The 14,651-nt window shown below is 41.4% G+C and overlaps 1 protein-coding gene across 1 annotated transcript in view; it reads right to left on the reverse strand.

Moving 5' to 3' along the window:
- CTDSP2 (CTD small phosphatase 2) overlaps nt 1-14,207 on the reverse strand; it is a 31,831-nt gene extending 17,624 nt beyond the window's left edge. The window contains exon 1 of the mRNA XM_075265598.1: nt 13,672-14,207. Coding sequence (XP_075121699.1) covers nt 13,672-13,735 — 64 coding nt within the window. The 5' untranslated portion in view covers nt 13,736-14,207. The remainder of the gene's footprint in view (nt 1-13,671) is intronic.
- Nucleotides 14,208-14,651: the final 444 nt, after the last annotated feature.

The following is a 14,651-nucleotide window of genomic DNA, read 5'->3' on the forward strand; positions in this document are numbered from 1 at the left end:
CTAGGTAAAAGACTGAGTTATTTCAGGGTACTGGGAGTTGTGCTGAGGCGGTAATAACAATAAATTAGCCTCATAATAAAACAATGCCATTAGTGGGATTTTATAGCTAAAGAACAGGGACTGGAAAGCCTTTGTACAAAATGTACACAGCCCTGAGAGATCCATTACAAAGCACAAATGAACAACTATTCAAGATGAAAAAAATCCCTCATTATATGAAACGAAGACACGAGCCTGTGAAAAGGAAAAGCGCATTAGGAACAGACGGGCTAAACAAGGCAGAGCTCGGCACCGGGCACAACTTGTGGTAGAGATATTACAAGGCGACAGCACAAAATAGTCTACTGCTGTGTTAGGTAGAAAAACCTGGGAGGGTTAATATTTTTGTCTTTGACACTTTTCTTGGCTAACCTGAACCACTACATTTACAAAACTGACCCCAGATCTCTGACCCACTAAAATGTGCCCATACATTGTAGACTGCTGTCCCTGACTCCTCTTTACTACACGTACATAGCAGTGCCATGGCAAGCATGTACTACTAAATAAGGGTTGAATGGTGCAGGCTGAAGTTGGGCGCCATTGGCGGCGGCTTATCTCACCAGAGTAAAGGATGAGGCTTTGGTGTTGGTGGAATTCTGGATCCCCCCTCCCCCCAAACATGACAGATGTTCGGTTTGTTTCACAGATTTTGCTGACATTCATCTAATATGTATGGCCAACTTTAGCCACCACCTCTACTCCCCTTCATTCTGTTATAAAAACCTCATTTTTATTCCCTGGGCTCATTATAATTATGCATCACCTCAATATATAAGGCCCAGTTCATATCTGCACATGGGTTTCCGTTCAGGAAAGACTATAATGGGGTCCATGTGGTTTCTGCACAAAAAATGTGGAGAGAAAAGTGCTACTTGCAGGACTTTTCTCTCTGCATTTTTCATGCGGGGAAAACTGAAAGGCCCGAACACATTTGTGAACTGTGCCTAACATGTTGGTGCAACTTCAGGTGACCAAATACCTTCAATACCTGCCGGCTATGCCTATGTCCTCCCAATTCTCCCCTGCACATGTATTCTGGATTTGGCCGAGAGTGCGTGTTTTCAATCAAGGAAGGGGAGTAAGTCATTACTAGACACCTCTAGCGGTGTGAAGACAAATGATCAGGCATGTTCATATTCAACATGCCCTATTGTTCTTTCACGTGACCCAAGGTGTTACCTCTATAATAAGTTTTCCACACAGAAGTATTTAGCATTAGGAGGAGAACCATAGAGATCATTTAGATGAGGCAGGCAAGAGAATATTTATTATTAATTTCTTACGTCACCATTTAGGAGCTGCCGTTGCTCAGCAATACATTGTACGCATACACCTCCGTAAAACCATCCAGGCTCTGGAAAACCCCTGGTCTTGGCTTTTTCATCCTGCGCCGTGATTGAATGTGGGGAATTCCATAGAAGTAAGCAGGCATCAGCTTGATACATAAACACGCACATTTACCATGTCAGAGAGTGAGCTGCCCTTTGTGTTTTGCACAATGTAAAATCTCTTTCACTTCAAACACCTGGGACATATTTGTGAGCGTACACACAGTACAATGCTAAAGTTTTACGTAGGTGTGGAAGTAATGCTGCAAAGTAAGAATTCTTTCAAAAATAGAAGTGTCATTCAAGGAACGCAAACAAGTGAATAAACAAGAGAGGAACCTAAATCCCGTCAATATTTGGTGTGACTGCAGTTGGCCTTCCATTAATTCTTCTCAGGACACTTGTATATAGTTTTTGAAGGACGTCAGCAGGGAAGTGGCTCTAAACATCTTGTATATCCAAGCTACGATCTCATGTGGATATAGACTTGCCAAAATCCTTCTCTCTCTAATAAAATAAAATACACCCTTATGTTACGCGACCATTTGGTAAATATAAGTTTTATTTCCTTCCATATGGTACAACACACTTCTGACTTCATTGGAGTCCAGGGTTCAAATCCTGCCAGGACATATCAAAAATCAAACATGCCCTAGTTGAAGCTATAGATTTATCTAGTTTATGGCACCAGGACACCAAATTTGATAGCTCTTATTTCTCCCCTTAGATAGAATTTTATGCTATTATTATTTCCTCCATAGGTTGATGGAGGAAAACAAAACACCATCTACCTGTATACCTTTATTCACATCTAGAGATTGCTAGAAAGTAAAGAACTTTTTACAGGCAGCCATAGTTAGGTCTTCTAGCCTGCAAACTTCTTCACTGAAAACAGAGCAGCTGAAACTTCCACCAGCAGAGGACACTGTCTACAACGTACAAGTATCGCCGCACTCTCCGATAACACTGTACAAGTATATAGTCACATAGACTGATGGCAGACATAGAAAACCTTTATACAATAACTACTGCATTTCAGATTACACACTGAATCTATAGAGAGTAAATATGGCACCAGACAGCAAGAGAGAGTCTTCTCATCTGCACGGCTACATATATACCTCCAGGTCAACCAAAAATTATGAAATAAAACCCAAACTGTAATAGGTGAAGACTATTCATACTGTTAAAGGCATAAAGACCAATGAAGACAGAAGAGACTGTATTGTCAACATAATGGGGACTAAATGACTCTTCAGAGGAAGGTGGAAAGAGGAACCTTATAATCTGTGTAGCATTAAGTGCAGAAAGTATGGCATAGACAGACAATAGCTGGTAATAAAGCGTTTCTGGCAGTCATATTGGTACATTTTAGCATCAATGGTCTCTTTACAATTGTTAAATGTGGAATTCAGAAGCTAGTCAATTTAGTTAATCTATATCTTCATGAAGGAAAATTGAAGGTGTATTCCAGGTCTGATTCAATATTAAATTCAGAACTACTCAGTTTTTGCCCTCTGCGGTCCAGATTTACTATTGTGGTTATGACAAGACATGGACGTAAGAGTAACATCTCTTGGGCTCTTTCTAGGAAAAAGTAAGCCATAATTGTATCAAAGTAAGCAAACTAAAAATTGGTATAAACATAGACTAGACAGTCTACAGATGCACCAGATTTATTGTCCAGCATCAGTCACTGTGATAAATCTGGCACATGTTCAGACTGTCTAAGGCTACGTGCACATCTGTGTTGGAGTCTCTGTCGCGTTGTGCGTTAAAAACTGGCAGGTGAAAAAGTGCTGCAAGTCCAAGTTTTTTATCCAGTGGTTTCCGTATAAAAGGACACTCACTCAAGGGATCCCATTGTAGTTAATGGGATCCATTGGACTCTGTATGTGACCACTTTTGTAGCAGTCTGCCTATCAGTTGTTCTGGTCCTCCAATGGATAGGCTGATGCTAGTATGAACATAGCAGAAGTTTAAACTGTCTAAGGCCTGGTTCACATCTGTGCATTGGTTTCTGTTCAGGGAATCCTCTCATGGAAACCTAATCCACATAAAAAAGCGGTTACCTTAGGAAAACCGTGGACCCCATAGACTGTAATGGAGTTTGTGTTGGTTTCCATCCGGTTTCTGCACGAAAAATGCGGAGAGAAAAGTGCGGCTTGCAGATGTAAACCGAGCCTAAATATTAGTAAATGTGGCCCTCTCTCTTTATGAGCAGTCTCTTCATCATGAAAGTGTGTTGCCAAAGGAGATGATGTCTTTATGTGGTCAAATCTGCTCACAAGGCAAGGGGTTGTGGTCTACAGTCAGCAGAAGCCCCTAAATTGGTTAGAGAGTGGATTATAAAGATTTGATCTGAGTATGGATGTTTATGTGAGTGACAGCTAGTGTATGGCCAGCAAGTACTGCATCTGACAGCTTGCAGCAAGCACTGCTATCCTGGGTTTGAATCCAGCCAAGGACAACATCTGCAAGGAGTTTGTATGTTTTCCCCGTGTTGGTGTGGGTTTTCTCTGCATATTCCGATTTCCTCCCACACTCCAGACATACTGATAGAAGATTTAGATTGTGAGCCCAATATGGAACTGTGCTGACAATATCTGTAAAGCGCCGTGGAATAGGATGGCGCTATAGAGGTAAAAAAAAAACAAAACAAAACAAAACACACTGGGCAGACTGGAGTGTGGTCTTAGTTTCATTGGCGACTGAAGAGGAGCCAGTTTGCGGTGGGACAATGTGCTCTTACATGGACACTATGAAGAGTTTCATACAACTAGGTCCCGCTCTATAGTGCAGGCAAAATGAAGAGCAGCTGCCATAGAAACCGGATTCCAGCTTTTATATCTCCAGAGCAGTTTAGGAAATTAAAGAATTGCTGCATTCTTTACATATTCTAGACAGATTGTTCGGCATTTCTAACAAGTCATATGGAAATAATAATGATGGGCTGTATCTTCATTGCTACCAGCCAGACATACACGTTTACCTCATAAAACATGGAACAAAAGACAACTTCAGACTTTAGATGCCAAGCTTCAGAGTGGTAAGAAGCAGGTGCCCACTGTAGATGCCATTGGGGGCTGGTTCTCTCATTTTGGCACAGCTGGTATTTTTTCTCTAGCCCCGACTGTCCCCGAGCAATCCTTGCTGTTAGATTCAGCACAAGTGTTCTCGGTACATAACACATAACAGTAAACCTATGGCAAACTCCTTACAGCTATACCCCACATGGGATAATCGTTGTAAAACTCCACTTCCTGTTTTTCACATCAAGAATTAAGTGAAACTGAACGTGAATGTCACATGATAAATCCCAACAGGAATGAATAGGAACGCAGCAGTTACAAGACTGACCCAGTATATCAATATGTATACACTCTTATGGCTTTACCTGTCTCACAAATGGTATGCCGTGGCTTTAAGGTGGTGGCTTGTTAGCCCCTAGTAACAAAAGCCTTATACACACCCTACTGTTAGGACTGTCAACAGTGCTGTGTGTGATGTAAACAGTCCTTTATACTCTTGTATAGGACTATGCTAACCCGCTACTGGAGCCTCTGACAGCACTTCAGTCACATTTGATGGCAAAGTCACGGCAGAGCCCTGGCAGACTGCTTATAAGTCAATGAGGTCTACTGGGCACTGTTGGGATCCATGATGCACATGAAACAGGGCCCAAAAATAATCTCCCCAAGCATTTTTTCTTTATTAGGCTGCATTCACACTGAGTAAACGCTAGCTTATTCTGAACATAAAACACGTTCAGAATAAGCGGCGTCTAAAGCAGCTCCATTCATCTCTATGGGAGCCGGCATACGAGCGCTCCCCATAGAAATAAATGGGCTGCTTCTTTCACTCCGAGCAGTCCCATTGAAGTGAATGGGAAGTGCCGGCGTATACGGCAAGCTCTGCTCATGCCGGAGCGTACACGCTGGCACTCCCCATTCACTTCAATGGGACTGCTCGGAGTGAAAGAAGCAGCCCATTCATTTCTATGGGGAGCGCTCGTATGCCGGCTCCCATAGAGATGAATGGAGCTGCTTTAGACGCCGCTTATTCTGAACGTGTTTTACGTTCAGAATAAGCTAGCGTTTACTCAGTGTGAATGCAGCCTTAGATAAATATGTAGCATATTTTCACCTTTGGTGGTATTAGTCTCATTATTCTATATGGGCATGCGCATATGGTGGAAGTAACAAACAGAACGATTCTATTCAGAGTAGGATACAACAATGAGGACACGCACAGCTACTGGCCTTAGGCTCCATTTATATCCTCCAGTCAACAGATATTGTCAACTTATGATAAGAGACAATATCTATTGACCACACATATATGTCAAGAGAGCATTTTTTTGTCCCAGTTTTCAATACAAGTGGACCCCACATACTTTTGTCAGCGTGCTTTAAATGTGCATACTAGCATAGTGTCTGTATGTAATGTGTATGTAATGTAATTCAGCATAACCTGAGCGGTACAGTTCCACCAGTATGAATCATCTCTATAAAAGCTATATCTGACGTACACTACCTGTGAAAGAATGGCTCATTCTAAAGTGCTCAGGTTGGTACTTTAATAGGAGGCCAACGTAGTTTGTAGAATTATGTTCCACTACTGGCATTGAGTGGCAATATTGAAAAGTGGAGACATCTAAATACCACAGCAATTGAGCCAAAAAGTGTCACTATGTAGTGTTACCGAGTGGGGTTTTGGAGTGCTGAGGCGCACAACGCATAAAAGTCGCCACCGCTCTGCTCACTACCAAACCACCTCTGGTTTAACAGCAGCACAAAAACCGTGCCCCGGAAGCTTCATGGTATGGGTTTCCATGGCCGAGCAGCTGTATACAAGCCTTATATCACCAAGCACTCAGGCGGAGAGGTATAAAGCACGTTATCGCAGGACTCTGGTATGGAAGAGCTTTCCTAGAAGCGCAGAAGCCGTTTCAGTTACATATTAATGCCTAGGAATTTGGACTGGGATGTCATAAAAGCACTTGTAGGTGTAAAAACATTAGAATATACCTTTGTATAGATAAAAGTAGGTGAAAATAAATAATACCTTTGTCTATGTAGTGCATAGGATATACATATAGTAAAACTTTTAGGGCAGGAAACCAACAAAAATTTTTGCATCTTTCCTTTATTTGTAAATTTTGTCAGAACCAAGCAGAAGGATAACAGAATCTCTAGACTTTTGTATCCATATAGAGAATCCCTTCAAGTAGATTTATCTAGTAGTAAATACCTTCTCCGCAGACACACATAAAAGGGTGCAAAGGCTAAACTTTCTAATGCAATTGAAAACCCAAGGAAAAAAAAATTAACAACTAAAGATAACACATTGATAACTAAAATACTAGAACGACTGACAAGAAGCTGCTTTCTAGAAACAGTTCTCAGGCACAGCCAGAACATAGACGCCAGTGAGCCTTGCACAGAGCGTCAAATGTCTCCGGTTACTAGATCACGATGTTAACCCATTACATAACAGCAGAGGATGTTGTGTGTCTAAAGCAAGTAGAAATCCTCAAGTAAAGAAAAAAAATTGTGAAAATAAAGCAAAATACTTGTTATGCTGTATAACTGTGTCCTTATTCTACAGATAAATGTCATAGATATGAAGCACACAACTGTATAAAGAACTGTGTTGTGCCATATTCAATCTAGAGTTTTAGGGTAAGGCGCTATATATAACAGAGACCTATAGGGTTAAAATTGTCGTGGGCATGGACCCTAAGACCCCGCAGAATCTGCTGTTTTTGGCATTCTAGGCATCATAACTTTTATTTTTATGCTGACGTAGGTGTTCACTGTATTCTATCTAGAAGATCAGTTGCATAGACCCGCTATATACGGACACTAAACAAAAGGGTATACAGTATGTTTATATAGGGTAGGATATCATTTTTTTATTGAGAAAAAAATGACAGAAAACAGCCCCTGAACCCTATGTAAGCAGATGGTTCTTGCATGTTTTTTTTTAACTTTTCCTGATTGTTTTCTATTTTGAAGGAAAAGAAAATTCCATCCGTTCCATTCCGTTTTCAGCTGAACATCTAAAAACTCCACATAACAGATTTAGTGTGCATGTTGTTACCATGTGCATATTATGATCATATGTAAGAATAACTGGTGGCCCACATTTACTATTGTTGCTGGCCTGTATACTAAAAGTGGGCACATTTTTAGTGCAAAATGTTGCATCTTGTTTTAGACAATTATCAAACCAATGGCAAAAGTCTCTAACACACTAAAATCCTTTGAAATATGTGGCAAGTGGGCGTGGCTTAGCAGACAATTTGCGCAAGATTGTATGAAAATAAGCCAATCTGAAGGTGGTTATAACACAAGACAGAAGACTCTAAAGCAGTGTCAGATTTTTATGCAGGAGCCCCCGTTACGTTTGGCTCAATTTTTAGGCTGGCTAAAGTTAGTTACACAGTGGGAGGATTAAACAAGATAAATAAACCTGCCCCATTGTGTTCTACTGATTGTTTATATTTCCATCACTACCAGTAGATTAGCCATTGTAGTCACAATCACACAAGTGTTTGGATACATGTATACCCAAGTATGACCTAATAATAGGCTGTATACCTCTTCATTGGGCACTGGCTGCCCATACAACAGGAGTATCAATCACATCACAGGGGTGCCCTTTCAGGCTACCAAAAACTCCCATTTGTCCAAGTCTTTAGCCAATATCACCAATAGGCTAGCAATAGATGATAGGTTTCCCTGATCCTCGCTGTTAGAGGAGCACAGTTGTGTGTCACCGCCGTTCTCCCAATCCTAAATGTGTGCACAGTAGCTGTAGCTATGTACAACATAACTCTATGGCATTAGTTTGGCAGAATAGGGTAGCTGGGATCAAAAGATGAAAAAGAATACACTACTTTTAAGGTTATTTCCATTAAGTCTCCTAAGTGGCTTGCAATATATTCATGTCTATTGGTAGATCTCAGATTTTCAAATGCACAGTGAAATATATGGTAAATTGTTCAGGGGCACTGTGGAAATCCAATGATATATGACCTTTAGACCTATATGTACTTGGTGACAGGTCCTCTTTAAATTTGATATACACTTGAGGTTTTAGTTCAACCCAGAACTATCTCAGCCAACTTCCCTATACACCTACAAACTCAACTTGGCCAAGTAGCGCATGTGTACTGAATAGGAGAGGGAAGAACGTCCCAGGAAAATCTGGTAGTGGGTTATCTCCCTGTGAATAAGAGGATCTCTCCCAGCTTTAGGCCCGGTTTACACCGGCATTCAGGTTTCTAAACCTATCTGCATACAACATTGGTTACCTTAGGAAACCAGCAGACTCCATAGACTATAATGGCGTCTGTGTGGTTGGCATGAAAAATGCGGAGAGAAAAGTGCTGCTTGCAGGACTTTTTTCTGTGCATATTTCATATGGATAGGGGAACAGAATGGCCCGAACGCAGATGTGAACCAGGCCTTAGATGGTTAGCAGAATCTGCCATAAGTGGAGGGTATAAACCAACATACATTTCATATTTGTGATATTTTTTTTTAGGCTAGACCAGGGGTTGGGAACGTACGGCTCTCCAGCTGTTGCAAAACTACAACTCCCAGCATGCATACTTCTTGGAACAGCCATGGAAGTGAATAGAGCATGCTGGGAGTTGTAGTTTCACAGCAGCTGGAGAGCCGAAGGTTCCCTACCCCTGGGCTAGACAGTCTATAGATGTGGATTTGTCATACACAATCGCCACCGTGATAATTCAGGCACATTTTTAAACCTTAGGCAGTCTTAGTAAATCTGCCCCAATGTATAGCATACTTGTATCTGTCTTTCTCATTTTGGGATTATAATACAGGTATGGTAAAACACTAGGTGTAGTGGTGAATACATGTGCGGACATGAATTACACTATGTGAGGATTGCGGAGTATCTTCACACAGTGAATAGCTCATTCCTTTGCTAATAGTTGGCCTATCCTGACTTATAAGACACTTTTCCGGCTGATGCTATGACATGATCATTATTATTAGTACTAGATGTTTTTTGACTTGACAAGGCTACCATCTTGTGGATGTCAAACTTCTATTAAAACTACAAGTTCTGGCATTGCAAGCCAGTCTGGACATCCACAGGATGCAGAACATTTTTCCAGATGTTCCTCAAATTCAGTATATTTTCTTAAATCCGTCCACCCCTTAAAAAGACACGGCCCCTCTAGGCTTATGTGTAAACTAGCTATAGTTATCCAAGTGGGTGGGATCTTTTTTTTTTTTTTTTTTGTATTTACTCTGAGAAATACATAAGGTTCCCACCCACTTGGAGAAGAGCTAGTTTACATATAAGTTTCCAGGGGCTGTATATTTTGAACGGGCGGACGGACAAAAATGTATAAGTAAATGCCAAATTATAGAGAGGCACAGCGGTAATCCAATGACATACGACATTTAGCATTTTGTATTTGGTGACAGGTTCACTTTAAATACAGGGCTGTGGAGTAACCAGAGTCCAACTCCGACATAAGTGACAGGAATAACAAAAAACTGAAGATTAGTAATCTGTCCCATTGTTATTTTCCAGTGACTATCAGCAATATTTGCTATTTGGGGCTGTGTTATCTTAAAGCTGGAATCACACATGCAGTTTTGGGGCAGTTTTTAATGTTTTCTCAGCCAAAGGCAGGACTGGAATCAAATGGAGTTGGGTATAAAAGGAAGGACTTCCATTTCTTTCTGCTGGATCCACTCCTGGAACTGCACCAAAAATTGTAAATGTATTCTCAGTTTCTGGGATCAGTATATGTTCTCTTCTGCCAACAGTCTGTGCTATAGAGGAGGATATAAAACTGAATATTATTCTTTTAAATGTAGTTTTTTGTTCTGCGTAGGTTTTTCTTCACAGGCAAATATATACGACATCATGGAACGGTGTATGTGTGTGTGTGTGTGTGTGTGTGTGTGTGGGGGGGATAGAGATCTTACAAAAAATAAAAACCCAAAAAACAGCTTCCATACCTATAAATACAATAAGTAATGATGATCCGTTGATAAGTATATAAATGTGAGACTACCTATAATGAAAGTACACCTATTGATTTGTAAAGTACTACAGAATATGTTGGCGCTATATAAATAAGGTTAATTATTATTAGCCTACAATTAATTAAAATAATTTTATATCATTTCACTTAAAGTGGTCATTTACTTTCAAAGGCTGTAGACTGAATGTGCTTTCAGCTATTCTTAACAAATTCCTCATAAACATGAATGTTTGGTTCGGCCAAGCATGCAGGTTTCCAATACGAAGAGGGTAATAAGACAGTTCTGGTGGCAGCTTATCTTTCCTGTGAATAAATGGATGGGAAACTCTACAATCCTTCTTCCCCATGGTGTGTGAATGGTCCCAGCTAAGGAGTCCAGAGGGCAATGAATGACCGAGGCTGCTGCTGTAGGAGTACATACAATGATAGCTCCCTGCCATTGTGCAGGACTGCCCACTGGAGTTATACACCCAGAGGGTGACCAATACATTTTAAAGTAGTAGTTGTTTTTACACAACACTATATATATCAATCTACTCTGCTCTTCCTTCTCTATACCATCCTGCCCTCCACACCAGAAAGCAAGTACGAGACAGATCTCCTTCAAACTAGTCCCATAAATTTATATCAAATGCTGGGCAGAGCTAATAGTTTCCGCTAAGGCCCAAGTAGACTCCCCGAACGGAAATCCAGGTTAGATTTCCATTCAGGGAGTCTACTTGGGGATGCTCTGAACAGAAAACTATTCACATAAAAAAGCGGGTCCGTGTGGTTTCCGCACGAAAAATGCGGAGAGAAAAGTGCTGCTTGTAGGACTTATCGCTCCACATACTTCACATGAATAGGGGAACGGAATGGCCCGAACGCAGATGTGAATCGGGCCTAAGAGTCCATATGGATGAGCTACACCGCTATTTTGCCACAATTTTTGAACAATGTGGCATATGCTGAATAAACAAACTAGCTGCCATCATGCCATAAATCACACAAAAGTTTCTCAGTTCCACTTAAGCAGGAACACACCTGAGCGAAAAGAGAATGGAAATGTGCAATCTATTCTGTAGTTATTTCCTCTGAAACACAAGTACCCATTACTGATTATTATTTTCTTCTACATCAGTAAGATAGGTCTAGAGATATTTGACGGCTTAAAGAAAGAGGAAGTTAATTATATATATATATATATATATATATATATATATATATATATATATACACATATACACACACACAAAAACATCATGTCATACAGGAAGTTAAGAACGTGAAAAGATTGTTCTATGGTTGGATTAAACATGTGAACAGATTGATAGGTATCCAGATAGATATGGAATGTGGATCTAAGCCTTTCCTGCCAAAGTTAGTTTTTATACACGTCCCCTGCATTACCAAGAAATTTGGGATTATAGGCTCCGCCTCTGCCCCAGCTCTTTTCCAATAGGAATTGAGAAGAGGGAAACACCGTAACAGGTGCCCCCCCCCCATCATATGGTGCTAGGTGTACATTTGGGGTGATCGATCAATGTGATGCCTGGCTCTAGCCCCCACCCCAAATATGACATCCATGATTGTCTGTTATTCTATCTATTACGACAGGAAGAAAAATAGCTGCAGCTCCAATGTCAGGTCTAAAAGAATAAAACTAATTTAGAAAATTTACAAAGTATTTAAAGCATAAAAATATTTCCTGAGCAGCTAAAGCAGCAAGTTACTATAAACTGCTATACGTTACAGAAGCCCGGATAGGGGTCCTACAATATTCACATGCTTTTCAATAAGATTTAGTAAAACTCCCGCTCTAGAAGGGGAACTTTCTGGCTGTTGTGCCACCTGTCAGAGCCTGTTGTCACCCATGTCTAAAGTCTGCAAGTTCATTTACACATAAAAACAACACATTTGTAAAAACAACAACAATCAATGGCAAGCAAATGGGACAAAGTGCGGAACCTGTTGTCTCAGATGGTTAATGGCCCTGCATTAGACAAGCTGCACCTGATAAGTGCACATCAAAGGGACAGCGCAAGCATCAATCTGTCCACAACACTGCCTCCTTGGCTCACATAGGTTACTCATTTACACAGTAACCCTTTCACTGCCAGGCAAGGTCCAGTTCACCGCCATACACATCCTGCAGCTGTATAACCAACATATGACTGGGATGTGCTCTGCGACTAGTGCTTGTATATAGACAGCCATCACATGGCACTGACAAACTAAACAGATGCAAGGAATCCATTTTGAGTTTAGCGCAGACCCCTTTTTCCTCCATTGCAACTACATCTGGACAAATCTGATCAGATCACCAAGGGCACCGATAAAGTGATTGATCATGGATCCCATTCCGTACAGGTTATAGCTAAGCAGCGGGATCACAACATGACCACAAAAGAGGCGTGGGACGCAGATACCTGTACGATTCTGGGAAATGGCTGTTTGTTTTGGTTAAAATAGAACAGAGATGACTTCTTCTTTGTATAAAAACACAGGAGGAGCGAAGTTATTACCTCCATACCCACGAAAACACGACTACATAGGAGCTGTTGTTATGACAGAAGCCATCAAGTGCTATCGGTCTCCACAGAATAGCGTTACTCCTGCGTGTCCTATGTTATGCTTGTGTATATGGGTTAAACATAAATATGTTTTAATAGAAGTCTTGAATATTCGGGATAAACATAAAAAACCCATAAATAATAATAATAAATAAATAAATAAACTCACGTTATCAAAACATGAGTAAAAGGGATCAACACACGAACCACACCAGGTACACAACGCAACCATCTCTAGTAATCCAATGTTATAATACCTGTCAATGGACCAATTACCAGAAGTGGCAACGTAAACAGTCGACGCTAAAACTATAGGAAAACCCCAAATAATACCTGCAAAAAGCGTCAATCCCCAGCAGCAGATAGAACAAGGGTGAAAATGCAACTAAATGGCAGCAATGACAGGTTAGTAATAAATGATCAGCAGGCTGCAAGAGGAAAAGCATTATTTAAAATGTGCACAGATCACACCCCTACATTTAGGGAGGGGTCTCCACTTGTTTTCCTCTTGTATAAAATCAGACCTGGGCACAGTCATGACACATACAATGTAGCAAAATAATAATAATAAGACTATAAAAGATATGGCTACAAGATGAGAGACGAGCAGGAAGAACATAACAGGAGGCTACAGCCATGTCACATAAACAAGTGGTCATCGATCCAGATCGCTCTAGATCGCCTGCAATGCTTGGCCAGACAGCATTACCTTGTTTTGGATGCACCAGAGGCTCTTCTCTCTGCACTTGGGTGATGATACAGCTGCTTTCCATCTAATACTTGCACGGATCCAGTGCTGATCTTGTCTTCCCAGATCTGATCTGCAGATCTCCACCCCAGCGATCTCCCCCTGCAAATCCCTGACTCTCTCACTCTCACTATACAATCCTATCCTGCTTAAGGAGCTCTCGGCTAGGACTGGCAGCGCAGAATAAAGCCCTATACATAACCTATAGCGGCACATACATACACAGGCAGGTCCCAGCCCAAATATCAGAATTGGTTCAACATGGAGAATCCAGACTAAGAGAAGCAAAACAACAGAGGAAATAGGACATGCTGTTTCAAGGTCCCCCCAATACTATAGATAAACAACCTCCCCCGATCTGCCTCTTCTGCGACGCAATCGTCTTTGGAGCTGCACCCCGGGAACGTAACTTGGCTTACAATTAAAAGCTAAGCTCGTCAGAGCGGGCAAAATAAAAGATTTCGTGGAAATTAAGCTTTGTTTTCCTAGAGCAGGGCAGTGTGATCGGGGAGACTTGAAACTGCCGGCGTCTACCATTGGCTGCCTGCTCTGTGGGCAGTATTAAAAGGGCGGGCTTTTACTATGCAGTGTTTATCTAACTACATTCCAGTGCATAAGCCCTGTGCAGCTAATGGCTGAGGGACTAAATCAGCTCCAACCTGCTCGCAGTGCACTCCACGCCTATTCCTCATGGTGCTTGGAGTGAACTGCACTGGATAGAGCTAAAGGATGCATATGGATGAGATCCAGCCCTAGTAGTAGTGGGAGCAGCCTGAGGAGAATGGCACCTCAGTATAAGAGCAGCCTGAGGAGAATGGCACCTCAGCATAGGAGCAGCCTGAGGAGAATGGCACCTCAGCATAGGAGCAGCCTGAGGAGAATGGCACCTCAGCATAGGTGCAGCCTGAGGAGAATGGCACCTCAGCATAGGAGCAGTCTGA

This window comes from Leptodactylus fuscus, chromosome 2, assembly GCF_031893055.1.
Source record: "Leptodactylus fuscus isolate aLepFus1 chromosome 2, aLepFus1.hap2, whole genome shotgun sequence".
NCBI lineage: Eukaryota > Metazoa > Chordata > Amphibia > Anura > Leptodactylidae > Leptodactylus > Leptodactylus fuscus.